At 40.5% G+C, this 25,349-nt stretch overlaps 1 protein-coding gene across 1 annotated transcript in view; it reads left to right on the forward strand.

Moving 5' to 3' along the window:
* The first annotated feature begins 201 nt into the window (after window positions 1–201).
* The window catches only part of LOC126186493 (uncharacterized), a 77,621-nt gene continuing 52,473 nt past the window's right edge, over window positions 202–25,349 (forward strand). The window contains exons 1-2 of the mRNA XM_049928213.1: window positions 202–1,061; window positions 3,777–3,872. Of these exons, the coding sequence (XP_049784170.1) occupies window positions 965–1,061; window positions 3,777–3,872 (193 nt within the window). The 5' untranslated portion in view covers window positions 202–964. The remainder of the gene's footprint in view (window positions 1,062–3,776; window positions 3,873–25,349) is intronic.

Below are 25,349 nucleotides of genomic sequence, written 5' to 3' on the forward strand. Positions count from 1 at the left end.
GTTGTATAGTTTTTGAGCTACAGCATTTGAAAAGAATCATCGATTGATCAAAAACGGAGGTTTTTTTTATTTTGAAATCCTTGAAACACAAAAATCATAGGTCAGAAAAATTTGAAATCTCAAATATAAACTAGTGTTAGTGGGTACATTACCTGAAAAAAAAAATTCGTCCAAATCTGAGGGGTCATGGTTCAAATCGTGTAGGCCTAGTACAATTGGTTGATTTGACATGGAATGACCCAATAGCATTTTCTACGGGTTTAATCCGGCACTGCATTATCCAGACACTGCATCATTTTCTCCGAAATTGTAGGGTAGTCTTTAACAGTATCTATATCTTGACAGATTTAATCGAACGCATTTAATTCAAGTCTTGCACACACAATTCCACAGCTGCTTCGCACCTGTAGCACGTAACTCCACACACTGTCCTTTGGACAAAACAACCTGAGTTACACTATTTTTGCATTACTATATATTGTCTAACACATCTAATCACTTTCTTGCGACATATAAGACATTTCGTTGGCATCAAATACGCGTTATTTACCGCGCGATTAGCAACTTGGCCCATGGTCTTGCGGATTAACAAGAACTTGTAAACACGCCCGCCATCTTTCCTTATCGGTGGCATTGACGTGTTTACATGCTAAGTAAACGTCACTAGAGATAGCCAATCAGAGTCGCAGAGGGGATGGCAAACAGACCGCTGTAAGTTTAATTGACATGTGGTTGCTATGACAGTTTCGTGTACCGTTTTACCGGTGTGGAAGAGGTGGTGACAGTGCCATCATTGTTATTTATTGTATCGGTGCATGTTGTGAACGGGGATTGTGGGAGTCATATTGTTTTCTGACGGTACTGTCTGAGGAGCCCCGCTGATCTAGCTTCTTGTTATTGTCGGTGTTTCGTTGCGGCGACAGTCTCCCTTTCCTTAAATAGACTTTTTTCATATCAAGAGAATATGGATGCAGGCAAGACACTTGAAGGCGTGGGAAAGGTTGGCTTCGTGGGAGCCGGGAATATGGCACAAGCTATCGGAGGAGCACTCCTGCGGACTGGTAATTTTATTCAGCAGTCACTTTTAAGCTATAGAATCAGTTAGCATAATATTCAGTTGGTTATGCTTTAGTCTACTGTATAGAAAATTAAGCACCTTTATTGTGCCTGTCACAATATTTACATGACACCTTCCGCAATTTTGTGTCTACAATTTGAGGATAGCAAACATAGATTGTGCTTACGGAGAACCAGATAGAAAAATGCTATCGTATACATGCATAAAGGTTTTCTGTAAAACTGTCATCTCGACCACGCTACAACAATAGGACAACCTGTTACAAGCACGTTTTGTCGGTTCAACACATTGTCACACAAGGGAGATTTCTAGTAGTGCCTGTTCCCATATCCATGAATGATTCCTTTGGAAAACGAACGATAATGTGAAAACGACAAGATGGTTTTAGAGGCAGTTGAATGGGAAAATTAGTGCCCATTTCTACAAATCACAGACCATGAAAATAAAATCAGAGAGATTAGAGCCCACACAGAAGCATACTGACAATCCTTCTTTCCACGAACAATACGAGACTGGAATAGAAGGGAGAACCGATAGAGGTACTCAGGGTACCCTCCGCCACACACTGTCAGGTGGCTTGCGGAGTATAGATGTAGATGTAATCTGCTTGATATGTGAGTCTACTAATGAAATTGGTAAACACTGTGGCTCTGTACCTTAGGCATACAGTGACTACTGTTGTGCACCCTATATGCCATCTAACATTTTTGTTATTTAACCCTGTTTACAGATATTCATGGAAAGAAATACAGTTATGCAGCCTTTTGAAACATGTTTACCCCATATGCCCAAAAGTCCTGTTTGAGAATGACATGTTTCTGATGTGTCTGCCATTTTCTTCCACATAACATTAAACACTTTATTTCAGAACATTTTCAGAAAAAAACTGATTTAAAGTGCAGCCTGACGTCTAGGTTATGTTGGAAGATGATGATTTGGTAGAGAGCTGGCGAAGCCTAGTATGTGAATCCCAGATAAAGGCTGTGATAAGTTTATTTTTGTGCTATATTTAAATGCACTTTTCTTCATAAAAACTAAAAACACAGTGTAAATTGTTATAACATGTATTGGATAACAGACAACTTGATAAATTTTGACTAACTGTTCTGTTCATATTACACAGATTTTTAATTTTTCCTTTTTATTGAAAGTTGATAGCATCCTCTGAAATAATTAATAATACATAAATGCTTAGTATGAAGTAGTTGACAAGAGCAGAAGCTTAGAAATTTCAGAACTGGAGCACTGAATTTTTAAAGTATGTTTTTTTTTTTTTTTTCAATTTTCATGCATGTATATGAAGCGGTCTAGAAGTAATGTCCATAGTTATGTGAGTAGATTAACAAACGTCAAAATATATTATTAGTATATTTTACAGAAATTGATGTGTTCCCCAGTGTTTAACTTCACATAGTTTGCATCCCTGAAGGCTCTCTCATTGTGAGCGAATGAAACCAAAATGCAGCACACCGCTATAAAGAAGAAAGCTCTGAGAATCAGCTAAGTTTTTGTGATTCACAGATAAATGGTTTTGGCAACAAATGAGCACTAAACTTGTATTAGGCTAAGCTATTTTGTTTAATCACAGTCATATGTAATCAACTCAGAGAAATCTGCTGGAAGTTTTTTGACAGTTGAACCTTGTGAAATAATAGTTTTCATAAACATTTTTGGCAATTTCCTGTGTACCAGTTCATTGCTAACTGCTCGTGGATGTCCACTTATGTCACCATCATAAGCATTTGTCCTTACACTCCTGAACAAATGACACGATCGATGCACCGTACCCTTGTGTGTTAGATTCAATGCCTGTGTGGCACAAATTCAAAAGGAATGTCAATAACTATGACTTTTTTGCAACTAAAAAGTATATTATATAAAGTATTCTGCATTTGACTGGTTACTAAATTGTAATACTCAGTTTGAGTGGATTTCTTAGTGCTGCATCTCTGCACATACTTAGTCTCAGTAGCGGCTGTTTTCTTATCTTACTACTTCCAATGCTTCATGAAAACAAAGTTTACTTTGTGGAAAACCCTCTTATTATTTTATGGGAACAGTTATTGATGTGTAATTTTTTGCAAGTTAGTGGCATAAAACGACGTAGCAAACATACTGGAAGGGAAAAGGATAGATTAAGGGAAGCAGATTTTCACTGGCTTTCTCCAATAACACAAAATACTCCACCCACATGGCTTGTGTAGCATAAGTTTGATCAAAATAATGACAACTTGTGAAAAGACATGTCAGTATGTAGCCACAGAGAAATGCACCTTGAAGGGAGTCATCATTCTGTGTCTACTACAATCCTGACATGCGGAGAGTACTGAAGAGTATACTGTACTTCTCTCTCTCTCTTTCTTTTTTACCAAATGTGACTTGACAATAGGAGATTTTTTGCTATCATAATATGCATGGTATTGGGTGTTTAAGCAAAGTAAGCCGACTGCAACTTTAACATTATACGTCAGTTACGAAATGAAGCTAGACTTGCTCCTTTTTTCCCCTCATGTACAAAAGAAGAAACTGTTGGCCCGAAAGTTGGTGGATATATGTATCAGTTGCACCGTACAGCTGTTAATTTTCAGTTCCAGGTTACTCATAAAATTCATTCTTTTTTCTTTTAATTGTGTGTACTATGTTCTTAGTATCCTTTTTATTTTTATGTGATAAAATGTTATTAAAATTTTTTTTGCAGGTCTATTGAAAGCAAGCAACATCTATGTATCGTCCCCCTCAAATACAAACAAAGGACCTTGGATTCAATTTGGGACGCACACTACAACAGAAAATGGTACTCAACTATAGAAACTTTTTGTTATAAGTGTTATAAGTATGAATGATCGTTGTTTCAGTCATCAGTTCTGAGAGTGATTTCATGAAGTTCTCCATTCCTGTCATGTATCAGATATTGTTTACACATCAGTAGCTGGTGCATCACATATTATCTATCTCTCCTGTATCCTCAAATTCAGTCTTGTCTCTGTGATTCTTTCCTTCCACCATCCCTCTAACTACTGTGCTTTGCTAAACCTGATGATGTAATATGTGCCCTACCATTCTCTCTCTGTGATTAGTTATATTTGTGCGTTTTAAGTTTTTGTCATTGTTTCTTTGTAAAACAGCTTCATTCTGTCCTCGTTCAAACCCACTGATGTTTAGCAGTCTCCCGTAATACCACATTTCAAACAATTTCAATTTCTTTCTTTCTCATTGACTATGTTCCTTAGAATAATTTGCTGAAGGAGATAATAAGAAAAAGTTCATTAGTGTAGCAGTTAACTTCATTCAACCATTGAGTATGTGCAACAAATGCAGTATCATACATTTAGTACTGTTACCAGTTACAGAGAACAAATTTGTTTCATTTAAAATTTTTGTATAGGCTAACATCTACAATTAAAAGTCTGTTAAGTTACAAGCAAAATTTTAAACATTTAGAAACCTTCAAACAAATAGCACATAAATATGCAAATTTTGCATCTGAAAGTGTTAATATGATGATTATATTTGTTACTGCGTATTTAGAATTTGGGTGTAGTAATGAACTTTCCAAAGTTTCTCTGTTGACTTTGTGAGAAACTTAGATAAAAACTTTTATGTTTTTAGCAATGTATTTTATCTTTTGACATTTTGGTTGCAAAAAGAAAAACCAGGGATGGAATAACAAAAGTGATACTAGAACCATAAGTCGCGAACAATGTGAATATAAGTAGGACTACATTTCAAACCATGTGTCATCAGATGGTAAAGAAATTATGCAGCCTGTAACAGTCTCAAACCACTTTCTAAGTTCAAATTTTTGTATGTGAGTTATTGACAAAGTAGGAAAGCACACAGTGGAACAGGTACAAAGTAGAAAAACAAATAAGAATTTGAGTGACAATGGAAATTGCATCATACCAAATGATTAACAAGTTCAGAATTCTGTAAAATGAAAATGAGATCAACAGAGACAAAAAGACAATTATTTGAGGAAATGCACTAAAAAGATGTTTTAGGTATGAAAAAACTAAAAGGAAAAGACAATCTCATTTGGAACAAGGCAACTCGTCAAAAGATGTTGAGAACTTACAGTGAACTGTAAATGGAGGATGAGAGACCATGAGAAGTGAAATAAAAATATTTAGACATGTCTCAGAGAGGCAGTGACACTAGAGTAATAATTTTTAAGAGAAATAACTTAAGAACATGAAAAAACACACTGATGTTGTTTGGGTGCATACAGATTTCATCAGTTATTGTGGCAGACGCCACTGAAACTAACAATAGACAGGAAATCATACATGCTTTTCAGGATTTTACCAAGTGTACATGAAATAGAATTTAACCACATGCATTTTGCTTGCAACGTCATACTGTTTGCCTTTACCAGAGATAAATTTCAAAGATGATTTGAAGCACTTATTACTGAAAGTAGGCCTAAAATTATGACAAGACTTAAAATGTGTATTTAAAGCATCAAAAAGAAAGTAATACAAATTAACAGTGGCCATAGATCCTGCTGATGAACTCTTGTGTGTATGATATGTGAAGACAATTGGATGGACAGGGAAAGAAATAAACAGAAGAGCACATGTGGCCTGGAGTGCTTTTAGTTGGCTGAAATGCTCTTATGGTGTCGGTGGCTCTTCCACATTGTGCTGATGTTGACATTTCATTTCCGTTGGTCATAGCCAATTGGGTGATAGTATACGGTAGCTAGTGAGAATGGCTGAATTTAATGACTTGTTTTGGAGGAAGGTATTAATTGATTTCCTATGTTTTCAACGCGGAGAGTGAGAGATTGACGATTATTGATGTGGCTATTATAGGTTGAGGTTGTTTACTGGTTTTGTATTTTTTTTGTTTGTAGTATTGTTTGTTTCTTAGGATATAGCACGATTTCTTGGTATACTGTTACATATTACAATGTTCTAGTTTTGTTGTGAGTTGGCAAAGCCAACATATGTGACTGGAGGAAAATTGACTGTGGAGACACAGTGATCTGTAGCCTAGCCTGAGGTCTAGGTTGGCTTGAAATGTTAGTTTGGTTGCGAAGTGGCAAAGCCAGTGAATGTGAGCATATGAAAACTGGTTGTGGTGATGCAGTGATTTGCAGCGTAGCTTGATGAGTGCTTCTAAACCTTGTGGGGTACTCTCAGAAAGTCTTGATTTGGCAAGGTGGTGGTTAGGCAAGAACCTAAGGTTACAGTTTAACTGTACAAAGTATTTGTTTATTCAACAGCATTCTGCGCAGCATATTGCATTATGCTGCCACAGAATTTCACACACTCAACATGATGAAGACATTTATCAATGCTATTTTGTCATTGGTTCTGCCATCTTGTCTGTTTACCCAACTTATGATTCATCATCTCCACTTTCTATCGTTCAATGCACAAACAGTTACCAACTGCAGCTTGCACCAGAAAAGCCACTGAGATTGTAAGTGCAACTTCGCCCTTTAGGTAAACTAAACAGGCTTTTCGAAACTGTTTCAATGTATCTGAAAAGGGAATTTTTGCAGTTACTGTATATTGTCAATTTTAACTTATGGTAAGGAAACATAAACTTTGAATGCGAAAACCGTTCAGAAACTGAGCGTTGCTCAGTGAGCCATGAAGAGATGAATATTGTGAGTTGCTGGGAAAGTCACAAAAAATAAAAGAGAGGAAAAAAACACACAAATGTAGGATGATATGAGGAACAAGGAAGTTCTTAACTGGATTCCAAGATGAAAGGAAAGATTGAAACAAGAATCTGATGGAATGTGAATAAATAACATTAGACTATGTGGAGGAGCATAACTGATGTGTATAACTGAAGGCCATAATACTTGTATTATTATTATTATTATTATTATTATTATTATTATTTATTAACTTACTTATTTTAAACACTATTGACAATGTGATGATCATTTAAAAAGGTTATTAGTATGGTCTCAGAGAACTTGAACTATTCTGCAGGTGTTGAGTAACAAGTTTTGTACAGTTGCTGACAAAGGAATGTATGCATTCTTGTGTTCTGTAAACTTTTTCACTGTTTGTTTTGGTTTAATGTGATGTTCAGTATTACCACAGGGTTGATGTCATAAATTTATGTTTCCACATTTCATTTGCTGGGTATTTGGCCATCTTATTGCAGGTGGTTTACACATTGTGTGTGCTGGGAACAGAAATGGCTAGGTGAAAGACAATTTCCTCAGCTTTGTTGTTCATCTGTATATTAGTTCAGTTGAAAATGGTTGTTTTATGAGTTATACAGCAGGAAATTATGAATCTTGTATTTCATAAAACTGTGAGAGGACCGTATGTATTGTTTTGAGGCTGGTGCCCCTATTTATGGTATATTATTTTGTCTACCTTGTGCAGTTTCAAAATAGGAGTGCACCAGAGTTTTACATGTGTATGTAATGTCATATGGTTTCGCTATACTTCCTACAGCTATCTCCTGTTCCTATCCCATTTAGGATATACATATGATGTAACTTAAGTCATTATTAGAAATCTTTGTCTTTCTGCATGCCTGAGATTGCATGTTTCACACGCAGGTCTTTTCTAATCCATATTACCATCTTAGTGTAATGTTTTTCAACTTTAGACCCTGCTACTGTTCCACATGTTTTTGGCAGATGGAGCAGTATGTAATGTATTCCTATTGATTCCTGGAATGAGAAAATCCTGCTCCAGTGCCAATGTTACTTTCCATGCAGCTGTTGGCTTCCTGGCCCCTTTCTCATCTGGTATGCTGTTGCTGGTTTAGCTTGATGGATGACCTTTGACAGAATTCCCTGTGTTTTCCTCTGGATTGCTTTCAGAGTTATCCAGTTACAGATGTGAGAAGTTTAGACTTCTAAAGTGAGCCAGTCAGGAAGATATATTTTGTGACAGGTTTCTGTGGTGTTATGCCGTAGTTGTCCTCTTTGGAGCATGCCTAAATACTTGAAGAGCAGATGTGGAAAAACATCTAAATGTCAAGAGAATAAAAAAATGTAACTCTTTTGTGTATAGTTTGGTTGTATCCAAAAACTTGAGATGAGGTTAAGACACACAGAATTTTGCTGCTGCCCATCTCATCACTGCAAAAAAAATCGGACAAATTAGAAAATAAATAAATTACTGAGTAATAGGGAACTGGTTCCGAGTACCATTAATACAGAGTCACTAAATTTTATTTGTGGTAACACAAGGACAGCAATATGGCAGTGATTCTGCAACTAGTATAACTGTTGTAACAGCAACCATATCACGTTTATTTTACATTGTTTACAAAAGAATAACAAAATTAAATTAACGGGGCAAGAAAGGTCCGTCAGTATTGACTTATGTTTCGTACACCACTTCATTCTTGGGATCAGATGTTGTGAAGTTTACTGTAAAACTCCTTGTGCTGTTGAAGAAGAAATGGCAACATTGTCAACATGTTGTTTTCTAATGAATAAACATGGCTGGTCTCTCAGATAAAGTACAGCATGGCATATGTCAGCCATAGTCTTTCCTCTTTTAAATGTGTTGATATTTTTTCATTCTTCTGTTTCAGAATAAGAATGTTTAGTAACTATTGGAACAATGGAAAGTCCAGGTAGGTCTGTTAATCACTGTAAAGATGACATGTTGAGTTATGAGCAGGCACAACGAAGAGACAGTTACACATTAAGCCTGGCTGGAGATAAGCACTCGTGCATGTGTGAGAGGTGTGTTTGCCCGCATGCGCCTCTGTGTGTGTGTGTGTGTGTGTGTGTGTGTGTGTGTGTGTGTGTGTGTGTGTGTGTGTGTGTGTGTGTTCCTTTTCTGAAGAAGGCTCTGGCTGAAAGCTTAATGTGTAACAGTCTTTTTGTTGTGCCCATCTTCAACTCAGCATGTCATCTTTATGGTGAATAGCAATCTGTCTTCTGTTTAATAGGTATTTGAGATGGATGCATATGAGGCACTTTGATCATACTGCATTTGGAGATCTTACACGCGTACATTGGCAACAATGTTTCAGCAGTATCTCTAACATCAGATAAGTCAGCTGTATGCTTTGGAATTACTTAGGATGGATTCATAGCTTTAGTTGACTTAACAGCCAATTGTAAATCTTGTGGAACAAAGACGTTGATATGTAGTTCTTGCAAGTCCGAGCCAAATGGTGTGCTTGTGTTACAGAAAATATTTTTACTACTGTTGAGATATATGCTTTGTCATCCCTGATGAGCTTAAACTGTTCTCTTGAAATTTTTGCTTCGTAAGCCAAATTTCCTTCAGTATTGTAGTTTTGTTCCTGCCTTTTATACATAGATGTGTCCTCCAACACTTCATTATGGATAAGAGTGTGATGATGGTTGAACAGTTCTTATTATAAATCCTTAGGACTGCTAAATCCATGTATATGCCATGGAAACTAAAGCTTTTTCGTAATCTAGGTAGGCCATTAAAATTAATTTTTTATCTGCTGCTGGCTCTATTATGACAATCTTTGATGACTTGCTCTTTGCAACCATAAGATTACTGTGTACAGTCCCTCTTCTGCCAGTGCTTTGATTTGCTTCAGGTATCTATACATCATCTTGCTTGTACTTGATGCATTGCATATGATAAGGTTGTTGATGCCATTGTCAAAGTCACCTCTTACGTACTGGTGTGATTTCCTCTTTCTCGCATGTGTTTTGTTCTTGTCTCCTCATTTTTACTCTAGGCATAGTTTACATCATGTCCACATGGAAGAGCAAAAGCAGCCTTATTACTGTCATCACCATTATCATTTATTTTGTTAGCTGGCCATCTGAGAGCCACAGTAAGCTTAAAATCCTCATGACAAATGTTCTCATTTATTGTTTATTTGTCTAAGCCAGATGTTTTGCATCAATACATCGTAGCACAGCACTTATCTAACAATTTTGCACTGGTTGCAGTTCCTCATATCAGAAATCCCAAATGTCACTATAGCTTTCTGAGGATGTTTCTATCTTGTATGCCTTCTGGTTGTATGCCAAATTCCTCTAGATCATTTTTAATGTTAATGCACTAAAATATTCTTATGTTTGGGCTAAAATCAAAGATATTGAAGATGCATTTAATTCCTTTGGGTGGTCATGACGATGATCCCGTGTTTTAGGGTGCTAACCGGCAAGGACATCTTTGCCTTATCCATTTGGAGTTACTTATTCTTCGTATAAGGCTGTAAAACCAAATCCATATTTTGTTTAGATTTATTATGTAGATCCCATTTTTATAATTTGGACACAGTATATTATGTTAAGATATTTCTCTACAATTGGTGAGGTAAACCAGTGTGGCTTACTTGAGAGCACCTTGTGTATCTGTCAAATTTTTTATACCTTACCACTGTCCTCACGACATCTGTAAACCTATTTTGATCTTTTTGCCATTAGAATGTAGAGTGCTACAGAGCTGATCAATTTGTTTCCTTTGATATCCTGCCAGAATGAATGAGGAAGCAACTATTTACAAAGATCACATACATTTTCTTTCCAGAAGTTTCTGAATTCAGAATACAGCTTAAACAACAGATTATGTGTGTTGTTGCTACAGCCCCCTTAACCCAAACTGTGTGGAATATTCATCTGATGTTGCATATTAATGACTTTTATAGTAAGTAATTAGAAGAAAAGAAGAAAACAAAAACCTGATATGAAGGAGCAAAGCTGTAGGATAAAACACTGAGAAGAACCGCGCGCGCGTGTGTGTGTGTGTGTGTGTGTGTGTGTGTGTGTGTGTGTGTGTGTGTGTGTAGGGCTCTTAGATAGTGATTGATATTTATTCCCAGCTTCTTTAAAGAATTCACTAGAACAGACTTTAATTCAACTTCTAAAGCACAAAAATTGAAATTCACCCACAGTTGTAGGTGTCTGTAGCCAGGATATTATTTATGGGCACAATAAATAGATGTTACTACCTCTGGAGTTGTAAATGAGCAGTGTAAGACTGAGAGTTAGATTTAGATTGTATGAAAACTTTGAAAGTTGTAAATGTTCACAAACTAACCTGACATTTGATTTGAACAGTTTGTTTATTTTTAGGGGAACCCCTTAGAAATTCAGTTTTGACTGTTTCTTTTTGATATCAGTACAGTATAAAAGTGATGAAGTTTTGGTATTGTTTCCTAGGTGTGTTGCTTCTGTATTTTGTTAAGCTGACACATTTTATATTTTGTAACTAAGATTTATATTAGCTTCTGAGTCTTTCACAAAATGTGCAGAACACAGTTTGAAGCAACTGTATGATGATCATTGTGCTTCAGTGAAACGACGCAGATTTCTTCATTGCTTGTGTTCAAATGGGGTTTCTGCTGCACACCAAGACACAGATGAAGATCTGAAAGATGGATATGAAGAGGATTCACCAGTATCACATTTCAGTCATGGTTAGAATGTTGTGATTTTTGCTTTGTCATGTTCTGAACTGTCCTGAAGGGAAAATTTATGAGTGTCAGATTTTCATTTTTTGTCATTATTTAAGTAATTGTATTTTTCACAGTAACTACAGTTTTATGAGTTGGGATTCCCCCAGAGAAAGTGGCTGCATAGCTTAAAAAAGGTGTGTGTGTGTGTGTGTGTGTGTGTGTGTGTGTGTGTGTGTGTGTGTGTGAGAGAGAGAGAGAGAGAGAGAGAGAGAGAGAGAGAGAGAGAGAGAGAGAGAGCACAGATTTCTTCATTGCTTGTGTTCAAGTGGCTAGTCAAATCTGGTGATAGTGGATTTTTCAGTAACAGAGGTGCCATCCGTGAAAAGGGGTACAGTTTTTGAATCTGGTATCAGCTAATACCCTACTAACTCAAGTTGTTATGAAGTTATTTATGGATGGAATATTTTTTCCAGGATGAAAAGAAGTCTACCATAGATAAACAATATGTACTTTAATTTTAAAAACTGTATTAAGAGAACTTTCATTAACAGCCAGAGAAGACATTTTTGTTACTTTTTGGTTATGTTACATAGAAAAAAGATAAGCCCTAAAATTGATACCAGTGAGATAAAATTTCTTCTAAGCCTGTATGTAATGTGTTGATAAAGAAGATTAACACTTCCTTGTACAGACAGATAAGTAACTAGGATCAACTCTCAGTGCTGAATTATCTGAAAGCCTAATCTGTAAGCGAATTTCAATAGAACAGTAAATTTTGCGGTCATGATGTGTTACGATATCTAAGGAATGTTTAGCCACATGATCTTTAGGCAACTAATATTTAAGCTCAGAAGTAGATTAAGTTTTGGAATTAAGTTAAATCTTAGTGCCCTTGGTTGGGAGCTTAAAGTTGTCTGTGGTGTGTGATAAAATAGATCAATGCTCAGCTGTAGGAGCTAATTCCAGGTATCACTGTATAGCAGTGAGTGAAAGACAAATTCTGAAGCTGTAACAGTTTTAAGAAATACTGATTATCCTGCTTTAGCAGTGACAGTTCTTTATTACTGCATTTACATTGTATTCCTCTGTTTTCCCTTTATTTCTTGATCATATTGCCTTACGTACTCAGTTGGTAATTCTTGGCCTGTATCTGATGCAAAAGCTGTAATATTAAAGTCAGGGCAACCTCATTTTCCATTTTTGGTACCATGTAGATCTGGCAGATGAGGAGAAAGACAAGTACTCAGTATGTTTCTCTCATGTAAATTGTTTTATTTTTTTGAAGTAGTCTAGTCACTCCTATGTATGAGACTACATTTTGCTTTACTCTGTGGGCATGAAGGGAGAGGTTAGGAAGAGGGAATGCCATAAATCAGAGAATATGTTAATTAGACAAAAGTTTTGAAATATTTGAAAAGAAGATGAAACCGACGATAGCTGATGTGTGGTGAATGGCCCCCTGGGATGGTTCCAGTTAGACACCTGAGGGCATCTGGCTAGTGGGTGCTAACAGTCCTATGACTGGATCCAGTAGTAGGTGCAGCTTGCAGAGGCTGCCAGCTGGTGTGGAGAGTGCATTAGAGCTGAGGCTGGAGTAAGTCAGGATCATAGTTGAAGTGTAGCACGATGCCAGAGGTGGACGTGTTGGAGGCCCAGTATGATGTAACCGGTCTAACTTCAGGTAATGAGAGACAAGTCTCCGGTGCAGTGATCTTTGGCTTGGCTGGACAACCAGATATATGTGTCCACTTGGTGGTGTTGGGCTGGAAAGCCCCACTCTTTGACATGTACTCCTGAAAAGTGCTGTCCCAGGTGCTGGAGTGGAGCAACCTGGCCCATTATAAGGCAGCCTGCAGAGTACAGTATGCTGATGTAGTAGAATTACGTAACTGGCAGCTCTCTTGTCCAGCTGCCATGGTCCGCTTGAGCCAGTGCCATAATTCCCCCCCCCCCCTCCCCCCCACCTCCTTGGGAAGAATTTGTTCCTCCAAATTCTGGACTGCTACTGAACTGGTGAATGTACTAAAATTAAATGATTCTATTGTATTTACAGCTCTACTCGCCCACACTTAATGGGTACAGGTTGTTCTCTATTCCTCTTATTCAGTTGGAACTCGCAGCATAGTCTCTTTTGGTGCAAATCACTCGCGTCACACCTGGTGGTCGAGCCATTGGGTTGGCAGCTAATGGATTGGGAGATCAGTAGGTCAGTTAGTTCTCCAGTGAACTGGAGATAGGCAGTGCAAATGACAACCTAGATTAAGAATATTCCAGAGGACGAGGTTCTCATTACTGTGGCCTTATACTGGTACCCATTGCAATACTGTTGAATATTGTGTAATGACTGTTCTGGGCTAATGTGTGCATTGTGTGCTGCTGTTAGCTTTTTGAAGGAATTTATTATGATAGTGTCAAGGCTATCATTCAGGTAGGTTAGGTTTTTTGCTGGTAAGATTTAAAAAGGATCGTGGGCTGATGTGGCAGAGAATATGTAAATTCAAAAAGTATAGTCCTTCATATTGCCATGGGAAGCTGTATAAAGTTGGTCCCCAGGTGTCTCATTGGATTTTGTTCAGCAGTAACCAGTGTCCTGTGGTTGTAACTTTTCTGCCCCTTTTGTGCACCCTTGCTTGTAGCTAGTAGTGATAAACAGGGTATACCCAATGTGCTCCTACTTTTTAAAAGTATGCTTTGGTTACAAGGATGCCTCATGGCATGCCTTGGCATCAGCACACCCCTCCCCCAACCCCCCAAAGTTTCATTGCATGTGTGCCCCTGTCAGTTTGGACCACCATGGAAGGACACACCATTGCCTGCTCCCTCACCGACTCTCTGCTGTCATCAATCCATACAAGTGTCTAGCCAACACACAATTAAACAAACTTTCCCTCCTTCCCTCCATAACAGTTCATTTCTCGGTCAACTTTATAAAGGCTCCTGTTTCCTGTGCATTTGCTGCTTCCAAAAATAAAAATGTGGCCACAGCTGTGTCCACACAGTCAGAAAATGTGCTACTTTACTCACACTATATTCATAAAAAAAAAAAAAACATGATCTCCTGCCATCTGAAGTTTGTTGCTAAGCAAAAACAAACCTTCAATTACTACACTAACAAGACACCAGAATCAATCGTCCACCTAACTGTTGACATACTGCTGGACTGAAATCCAATCAGTCTCCAAATTAGTTCTGTACCTGTCATGTGTCAACAGTGTCTGACTGTCAGTCAGCAACCATATAGTGATATAGCCACCCCAGTGCTCCATGAATTTGTGTTATCCTGAAGGAAAATACATATACTTATAAATAAAAAAACAAAAACCCTCATTTTTCACTTCACATATTCTCACTACCATGGTACATGATGTGCACCTAATAAAATCCCCAAAATTTTTAATACAGTATCCGTTCAATGGCTGCAGAAGTGCAGCAGCACCAATAGAACGATATCATATCTGATCAATGACATTATCAAGAGCAGGGAAACTTCACTCTTTCTCGTCTCTTCTTTACATTGACCTGACTCTGAGTCTTAATGTGTGGGGAAGCTGCTTTATCAAGTGTTGTTCTGTTTTTCCTTTCTTACCTCCTCCTCCCTTTTTTTGGAACTGGTGCTGGTAATGCTGGCAAAGCTTCTGGTGCGCCCTGAAAGAATCAGCTATGCACAACATGGACGACTGTTGTCTCTGTAAGTAGTTGTAATTTCACATTTACCAGTGAGGTCATCATTGCTTAGTAGGGATCCTCATAATGAGCAAAACTCTGTAGTCTTCCCCTTTGGCGTATAACGTATTGTCAGCATTATCCATTGTCCCACATGGCATTTAGACAACTTAGCATTCCATTGCCCATTTCACTCCTGTTGTTCAAAGGGCTTCATATTGCTTCCTGTACTTGGTGCCAACTGTCTGTAATGTTCTTGCAAACTTTTGCCCAGATTCACCATCCTTCCCCTTTATGTGTTTCAATGTCTTGAACAGTGATGGCATCCTCCGATCATCTACCAATTCATTCAAAGACCCTTATTTTCTTGTGTTTTTGAATTGTATGCTGCATGTATGTATAAGGTAATAGTGTGTCCAAATCATTATGATAACTGTTGACACAGTGTCTCAACATCTTTCCTATCATCCTGTGTACCTGTTCTGATCTGACTTTTGCTTTTGGGTGTAAAACATTTGTTATTACCTTACGAATTTGCTGTAAACAATATAGTTGTTTTATTAGTTTCAACGTGAAGTTAGAACCTTGGTCTGTAATCAACATGCCTGGTGTTCGAATTGTAACAACCAATTATTGACACTTGCTTGCACAACTGTATCAGCATGTTGATTTGGGATACATTGTGTGAGAAGTAATTTACTGTTGTTAACTAATAATAATTTCCCTCTGGGATTTGCCAAAAAGAATCTAAAATGTCCAATCTGATCATCTTGAATGGTTTATTGACTTCTGGTAATGGCTGTTATGTAATATGTTGGTGACTTAACTCAGCACATTGCATGCATTGTATACTGCTTTTACATGTTGTCTCACATCCTCTTCCGTATTTGCCACCAATACTGCTTGAGTATATGCCATTCCAGGATTCTCCAAACCCTCATGCCCTGTCTTAATACTTCATTCCACAACACAGTAGGTAATACTTTGCCAGGTCTGAGTTTTGTTTGCATATGCAGCAGTCTTGTGCACAATGAATTGTGGTTGCATTGCAAATAGCTTGCAATTGGCACCTGAGCTTGCACTTTCTGCCACTCTGCAGCAGTGTGACACACTTTCATATACCATACTTACCTTTCCACTGAGGCCACCTGCCTTTCTGTGTTTTTTGCCAGATTGATGAATCACCTCAAAATAAAATTAATGGAGTTTAAATTTCCTTCATATAAATAAAACAAAAGTATGTTAAACCATATATGAAACACAAAATTTCTTCTCAGTTGTGGTCTGTTTAAATCAAATGTTGTGATGTATAGGCAGTCAGATGTTCTGCCCCTTTTAGATCTTGGCTCAATACTCAACTGAGCACATAACTGCTTGTGTCACATGAGAGCACAAATTCCTTCTCATAATTTTGGAAAACCAATACCTTATCCGTAATCTGAATGCTTCTTCAGACTCTATCAAAATTTTACTCCTTTCTTTAACAGATGAATTAGCTGCCATCCAACTTCTGAAAACTGTAGTACAAACTTACAATACAAATTTACTGATGCTTGAAAAGCTGCAGTTCCTTTTCCATATGTGGTGTTGGAAAATCCTGTGCCTTTTATTATTCTGGGGTCTCTTAGGACACCCACACAATTAATTAAATGCCCTCTGTCCTGCATTTCCTCCAGCACAAGTGACATTTCTCCACACTGAAAGTTAGATGTGCCGTGTACAGATGCTTAAAGATTTCTTTTAGGCTTAAGACATGCTTTTCCATCTCTTTTGCAAAGACATTTATGTCATCTAAATGTACCGTTCACTGCCCAGATTTTAATGCTCGCAAAACGCTAATGAATGGTGAAGTGTTGCTAGTTGTTACTGTGTCCACAATACTTTTGATAAAGCCACCTGTGGCCTCTGCCCCCCTCCAAGTCACTCTAAAAAGCACCTTGGAATTCATTTTCTGGCCACTGGATGGAGAACTCGGGTATCCTAAGATAGGACTGGTAAGTGCCACAAGTCCTCTGTAACTGTAAACTCTGGGCGTGCTTCAGTGACCACAGTGTGGCACAGTGGTGGAATGTTGTGTGTCATGGTAATGGATACTTGACTTAATCATCTAGATTGCGAGGATGGTACAAATCTCTACATAAATAGGCCCTCCATCTCAAGGTGTGCTGAAAAATGATGAGATGCTTGGCTGCTGTGGGCAGAACAGTTATTAGCAGGCAACGTCTGGGACATCTACCACAGTTACATTGTAAAAGGCTTACTCAATCATGAAGGTCTCTGACTGGGTGGACCCTTATTTACCTAACTGTTCGTGGGACGAAGATGAAACCATCAAACTTCTCCAAATCGTTGCACAGCAGAATGAGTCTCACTAGTGGCTATCAAAACCCAACCCAACAAGAGGACTTGTCATCAGTCCTCCTGATTTGGGAATTATTTCAAATACTTCAGTTTATAGTAACAGAACACAGGCAGAATATGTTTTAATAATTAATAGAAAAGAGGCAGATTTTAGAAAGCTTCACATTTTTACATTCTAAAGTTTTAAAGAGCATTACTGGGACTTTAAAATCTGTAAAGTGATTAAGGAATGGGACACTGTTGGTTGAGACATCTAGTTACCGACACCAATAAATGTCGCCGGTCAGAGATTAAGGAAGCAAAGTTAAAGTTCTTATACATGGCAAGCCATATGGGACTTAGTCTCTGAAAAATTAAATTGTTAGTAATTTGGTTATAATTAAACATCACTTGATAATAATAAGACACCTACTGATTAGTAATTGCGTGTTTCAGTTAAGTGAAAAAAAGTTAAAATATAATGAGTTTGAACCATCCACTTCCAGTACTCCCTGTGCCAGCGTCAAGACTGAAATTAACTTGACATCCACGGGAAAAAATGGGTCCATTTGAAATGACACTTTGTGCAGTGCCATTAGTGCCAAGTTTATTCTCCAGGCTTATTACGTGTTTGTAGACTGGCATGCGATGGCGATGTTGACGATAGACACATCGACGAGGCATAGTGCTTCAATGCTGTTGCGGATAGAGCTCACAGCAGAATGGTTCCGCTGGCATGCACTGCCTGCTTATATAGGGAGTGAACGACCTTGGTTACGTAATGCAGCTGATAGGGGACTTAGACTCTGCGGGCAGCAGGCAGGCGTTATCCCATACGCGTGATGTAGTTGTTCTAGCAGTGCGCGTCTGCTGGTGCGCCGGCCTGGCGCCGAGCCAAGTGGGTTGCGTAACCAGCAAGCGAAGCGCCTAGTGGGCAGTGCGGCACTATGCTTGATTAATTTTTTCAAACTGTTGCATCCTTGAGCCCCCGGTTTGCGATGTACACTCCCCGACTAATAATTTGGTTATAATTAAAAATCTCTTGATAATTATAAGACACCTGCTTATTAGTAATTGCATGTTTCAGTTAAGTGAAAAAAGTTAAAATATAATGAGTTTGAAATTTGACGTTATCCCGTACACGTGCTGTAGGTGTTCCAGCAGCACGCGCGTACGGGTAGCGGTACGCAGCTAAAAATTTACTATACTGGCTGCCATGATGATTATTTAGCAACAGCATGATGTTTTGTGCAATGGCACGGTGGGCGGTTATAGAGGGTGGATTGGTGGGTCCTACCCGTACCCGCATGCTACTAGAGCACCTACAGCACGCGTATGGGATAACGTCAAATTTCAAACTCATTATATTTTAACTTTTTTTCACTTAACTGAAACATGCAATTACTAATAAGCAGGTGTCTTATTATTATCAAGCGATTTTTAATTATAACCAAATTATTAACAATTTAATTTTTCAGAGACTAAGTGCTGTACGGCTTTCCATGTATAAGAACTGTAACTTTGCTTCCTTAATCTCTGACCGCTGACATCATCAACTGCTGAGCAGATCACACTTTATTAATAATTATAGTACAGGGTTACATCACCAGTTAGAGTTACATTTTCAGCAAGTACACCAAGTCCTTTCATCCATATATGTATTTTTTCATCATTACTAACTTTACGACAGGAGCGGGTATACAATGTAAAAGGCATATTACTATATACATAACTAGGTCTAGATTGGGCTTAGCATCTATTCCACAATGCCAGTCTACAAACATATAATAAGCCTGGAGAATAAACTTGGCACTAATGGCACTGCACAAAGTGGCATATGAAATGGACCCATTTTTTTCCGTGGATGTCAAGTTAATTTCAGTCTTGATGCTGGCACATGGAGTACTGGAAGTGGATGGTTTACTCTAGCTGTTGTCCGATGTGAGAATGCCTCTTTACCTTGATTGGAATCAGTCACCGACCGAGATTTCATCGCTTACAAGACCTGGCATTGTGGAATAGATGCTAAGTCCCAATCTAGACCTAGTTGTGTATATAGTAATATGCCTTTTACATTGTATACCCGCTCCTGTCGTAAGGTAATGATGAAAAAAATATATATATGGATGGAAGGACTTGGTGTACTTGCTGAAAATGTAACTCTTACTGGTGGTGTAACCCTGTACTATAATTATTAATAAAGTGTGATCTGTAGCGTCAGCCATTAACCGGGGAGCGTACATTGCGAACCGGGGGCCCAAGGATGCAACAATTTGAAAAAATTAATCAAGCATAGTGCCACACTGCCCACTGGGTGCTTAGCTTGCTGGTTACGCAACCCACTTGGCTCGGCGCCAGGCCGGCGCACCAGCAGACACGCGCTGCTAGAACACCTACAGCACGTGTACGGGATAACGCCCACCTGCTGGTGCCTGTAGAGTCTAAGTCCCTTATCAGCTGTGTTACGTAACCAAGGTCGTTTGTTCCCTATATAAGCAGGCAGTGCATGCCAGAGGAAGAACCATTTAGCTGTGAGCTCTATCCGCAACAGCATTGAAGCACTATGCCTCGTCAATGTGTCTATCGTCAACATCGCCATCGCATGCCAGTCTAAAAACACATAATAAGCCTTGAGAATAAACTTGGCACTAATGGCACTGCAGAAAGTGTCATATTAAATGGACCTAGCTATATGCCTTGGGGGAATATGCCTTTGAAACAGAGCTACACATCACCTTGAACTTTATGTGCAGCACCTTGAAGTTTAGCAAAGGTATTTGATGTGCAAATTATTATGAAGAGAGTAGATGGAAAACTGGTGGAATCATATTCCTTTAATTTTACATTCAGTTGCATAATGCTTCCAGGACATATCAAGGCAGGTTTCATTCATTTACACTGAGGCCTAATACACAACCCAATGCACTGTTTTAAATGCCAGCATTTTGGGCACATAACCGTAGCTTGTAAGGGAGAAGCCATCTGCAGCAAATGTTGTAAGGGTGCCCATATGGGTGCTCATCACCTGAGAAGTGCATTAATTGCTCTGGGGATCACATTGTCCGGAGTTAAGACTGCAGTGTCTGCCTTGAAGAAAGGAAGATACTGGAGCTAAAAACAGAGTGTATTCTGTATGACAAGGCAAAAAATCTATAAAACTATGCAACCTCCCACTTACACACGCCCTTCACTTGAGCTCTCAAAAAGCCTGTTCAGAAAGCCGATGTCCCTATGCAACGGAGGTTAATAGTGCTAACACTAATAACTGCATCTGTAAATACTGTTGCAGTAATGTTGTTATTGCAGAGCCTATAGCTTCTCCCAGAACATCAAAAATGGCCATGGGTGCTGCATTATAGAGCTTCCGGCATCTTGGTAGGCAGACTTCAGTAAAAAGGCCAGGAATATCACTACAACTGCCATAAACGTTTCTCACAAGGCTCCTCTGACAAACAAACCAAAAGGGAAGAATCAACCTTGGAAGACAGATCATTAATTGTCAGACCATGTAGATCTCATTCTGTATGACAGTTCTGATGATCCAGAATGAGATTTTCACTCTGCAGCGGAGTGTGCACTGATATGAAACTTCCTGGCAGATTAAAACTGTGTGCTGGACCGAGACTCAAGCTCGGGACCTTTGCCTTTCGTGGGCAAGTGCTCTACCACGTGAGCTACCCAAGCACGACTCACGCCCCGTCCTCACAGCTTTACTTCTGCCAATACCTCATCTCCTACCTTCCAAACTTTACAGAAGCTCTCCTGTGAACCTTGCAGAACTAGCACTCCTGAAAGAAAGGATTTTGCGGAGACATGGCTTAGCCACAGCCGAGGGGATGTTTCGTGCTTGGGTAGCTCGGGTGGTAGCGCACTTGCCCGTGAAAGGCAAAGGTCCAGAGTTCGAGTCTCGGTCCAGCACACAGTTTTACTCTGCCAGGAAGTTTCAGTTCCAATGATTCTCCCTCAGAGACAGTGGAATGGGAAGTCTGCCTGGGGCACCCATCTAGCCTCCAGACTAAGCCTCCACCCACTGCTTCCATTCAGATGGAGAGATAGGGTGAAAGAAAAATCTCACTGATAAAATGGCTCCCATACTAAAGTGAAACATCAGTGCATTCAGGGTGCTTGTTTAGGAACTGAAACTCCAAGCACAGGAACATCCCCTACACTTGTGCTTACAAGAAACACAGTTGAAACTTGCTGACATCCCTATGCTGTGGGGCTATACCCTACTGTGCAGGATGACTTGACTGGGGAAAGGACCAATTTGCTCTGTCCCTGATTACTGACCTGTAAGCAGTTGTTGCAATTGAAGTTCATGTAGGTCAACAGATTACCATCTGCTATCTGTATTTACCACCACAGGGTGTGGTATGTTGAGGTTTTCGGAGAGCTTATGGAACATTTCACCTACTTAGAGACTTCAGTGCCCACAGTGTATTATGGGGCTCAAACTCTGTTTGACCCAGGAATGGTGTTTTAGAGAGCCTCATGATGTCTCAGGAGCCGTGCATCCTCATCGCAGGCAATCCCACTCATTTCAATGCTGCTGTTGGGTGGATATTCGGGAATCCAAGCAGATGTTTGCGTCGTTCTCGCACGATATTTCAACAGCGTGCCTCGCTGTCTTCTTCAGGTGCTACCTGAGACTGATCCTTGGGTCGATTGAGTCCAGTATTTATGCCTGGGAGGAGCTGGGCGTTCCCTAATCGGTCCGCGCCGGGTCGAGTGTTCCATCTGTGGTCCGCGCCCGCCAGACTCGGCTTCAATGGACCCCTCCAGTCGCAGATGTTCCGACTGCCGTCGGCGCCCGTTCTGGCCGTCCTCAACGGATGTGGTTATCATCTGAGGTGTGTCAGAGCTGGTCTGAGATGTTGGGTACTCTATCTCCTGACTGTTACTATGATTTCCACTTCTGTTTCGTGCTGGGCGCTCCCTAATCGGTTCGCGCCGCGTCGTGTGTTCTGTCTGAGGTCCGCGCCCGCCAGACACGGCTACATTGTCTCTCTCTGGTCGCTGGTGTTCCCTCCGCCGTCCGCGCCCAGCCTGGCCGTCTTCTGAAGTCGAGTTCATGATGTGGGGTGTGTCAGATCTGGTCTCCAATGTCAGACACCTTGTCTCACAGCTGTTCTCTCGGTCTCCACTTCTATTTCTTGTAGAATCCCGGAGTGTCCTGCGTTGAGTTTTCACAAGCTCAAGCGCTGGATTCCAGGCAGTGCTGATTTGGTATCCCGAGTCACGGTTGATTAGATTGTCTGTGACCTTAATCTCAATGGCTTCTTTAATGACACTGTCCCAAAATCTTGAGGTGTGTGTCACAATCTTGGTGTCATTGTAAGCCATTGAATGACAAAGTTCCAGGCAATGCTCTGCTATGGCTGATTTAGTTGCCTGCCTGAGTCTGGTATGTCTCTGGTGTTCTTTACACCTGATGTTCACAGTTCTGGTGGTCTGGCCAATGTATGACATCCCACACTGGCATGGTATGTTGTAAATACCTGGCTTGCATAGCCCTAGGTCATCTTTTACATTCCCCAGCATAGCCCCAATTTTGGTGGGTGGGCAAAATATGCTCTTGATGTCATATTTCTGGAGAATCCTGCTGATCTTGGCAGAGATAGGTCCGGCATATGGCAGGTATGCCACCTTCTTTGCCTCTTCTGGTTCTTCTTCTTGACCCTTTGGCCGGTTAGCAGGTTGAAGTGCCTTCTGGATATCTCTAGAGGAGTACCCATTCCTGCTGAACACTGATTGTAAGTGTTCTATTTCTGTGGCCAGACTATCAGGATCTGACAGAGTTTGTGCTATGTGGACCAGTGTTTTGAGCACTCCATTCTTCTGTGCCGGATGGTGGCAACTGCTGGCTTGTAGGTATAAGTCAGTGTGCGTAGGTTTGCGGTACACACTGTTTCCAAATGTGCCATCTGCCTTTCTCTTCACCAGAACATCCAAGAATGGAAGTAGTCCATCCTTCTCCATTTCCATTGTGAACTGAATGTTCGGATGGCAAGAGTTCAGATGTAGCAGGAACTCATCTAACTTCTCTCTACCATGGGGCCAGATGACAAAGGTATCATCCACATACCGAAAAAAAGCACTTGGGCTGATATGTGGCTGAAGAGAGTGCCTCCTCTTCAAACCTTTCCATAAATAGGTTGGCCACCACTGGTGATAGAGGGCTGCCCATAGCCACCGCTTCTGTTTGTTCATAAAATTGACCCCCATATAGGAAGTACGTCGAGGTGAGTACATGCCTGAATAGATCAAGGAGAGCCCCATCGAACTTCTCTCCAATAAGCTCAAGTGACTCCTTCAGTGGTACCCGTGTGAAGAGAGACACCACATCGAAACTAACCATGATGTCTGTGTCTGTGATGTGTTGCTGGCCCAGTCGTTGCAGGAAATCCTCTGAGTTCCGGATGTGATGTGGGCATTTACCCACATGTGGTGTCCTTTGAAGCCGAGTCTGGCGGGCGCGGACCACAGATGGAACACTCGACCCGGCGCGGACCGATTAGGGAACGCCCAGCTCCTCCCAGGCATAAATACTGGACTCGATCGACCCAAGGATCAGTCTCAGGTGGCACCTGAAGAAGACAGCGAGGCACGCTGTTGAAATATCGTGCGAGAACGACGCGAACATCCGGCTGGATTCCCGAATATCCAAGATGTCAACAGATCACCGGGAAAGCATGAAGAATTACATCAGAAGACTCTACGGGGAGGAGATGTACCGTAACATCAAGAAGCTGGACAAGCTTCGACAAAGGAAAGGGAGGATGCTGTGTTCTCTCAGTTTCCTGCTGAGATGCCGAGAGGGGGAGGTAGTTCCAGTTTTCGCCAGGATCAAGCATCACGTTAACTCGAGAGCGGCAAACAGGATAAAACACCGAGCTAGTCTCGCTCTGGTTAGAGAGAGAGTGCGCGACTTGCGCCACCGGCTGGATGTTATGTCCAGGGAGTTGCTGTATCTTCACCTAACTATAGCAGCTTCCTTGACCACTCAAGACTGGGACCAGGTTGACGGTGCCTCCTGGTCTCTAGCAGAATGCACCAGCAAGAAGTCAATGGCACGCCAACTAGCCAAGTTTGAGCGCCTCAACAACAAGGCGCAACAGACTGGGGACACACGCACGGTGGTCAATCTAAGTGACAAGCAGCTCGATGAGACCACCTTAAAAGTACTTAGCAAGGGCCTCAATTTCGCAGTGACCCCTAGAAACGTGCCTGTCACAGCCTTCATCAGTGCAGTTGAGCAAGTGGCCAACACGCTACCTTGTAGTGTGGCCGAAGAGATCCGAAGAGAGACCTGCAGGGCGCTCACCAAGACCAAGCCACCCAAATCCAACATTTCAGGTGATGAAAGGGTGGCACTAAGGCGTCTTCGGGAGGATGACAGCATTGTGGTGTTGCCCGCAGACAAGGGGAACTCCACAGTCATCCTAAAGAAAACAGAATATAACAGAAAGGTGCAACAACTTCTGGAGGATCCTGCATACAGGTCAATAGTTAGCGACCCTACAGAGAAAGTGGACAAAAAGACCAGGGCTCTGTTGAAGGAGACGGGCCTGCCTGAACAAGTCATCAAGAAGCTGCGTCCCAAAGCGCCAGCACCACCTAGACTTTATGGACTCCCCAAGGTTCATAAGGATGGGGTTCCACTGCGACCTATTGGTAGCAATATTGGCGCAGCAACTTACCCTACTGCGAAATACCTGAAGATGATGTTGACACCACATGTGGGTAAATGCGCACATCACATCCGGAACTCAGAGGATTTCCTGCAACGACTGGGCCAGCAACACATCACAGACACAGACATCATGGTTAGTTTCGATGTGGTGTCTCTCTTCACACGGGTACCACTGAAGGAGTCACTTGAGCTTATTGGAGAGAAGTTCGATGGGGCTCTCCTTGATCTATTCAGGCATGTACTCAC

The sequence above is a fragment of the Schistocerca cancellata genome, chromosome 1, assembly GCF_023864275.1.
Source record: "Schistocerca cancellata isolate TAMUIC-IGC-003103 chromosome 1, iqSchCanc2.1, whole genome shotgun sequence".
Classification (NCBI taxonomy): domain Eukaryota; kingdom Metazoa; phylum Arthropoda; class Insecta; order Orthoptera; family Acrididae; genus Schistocerca; species Schistocerca cancellata.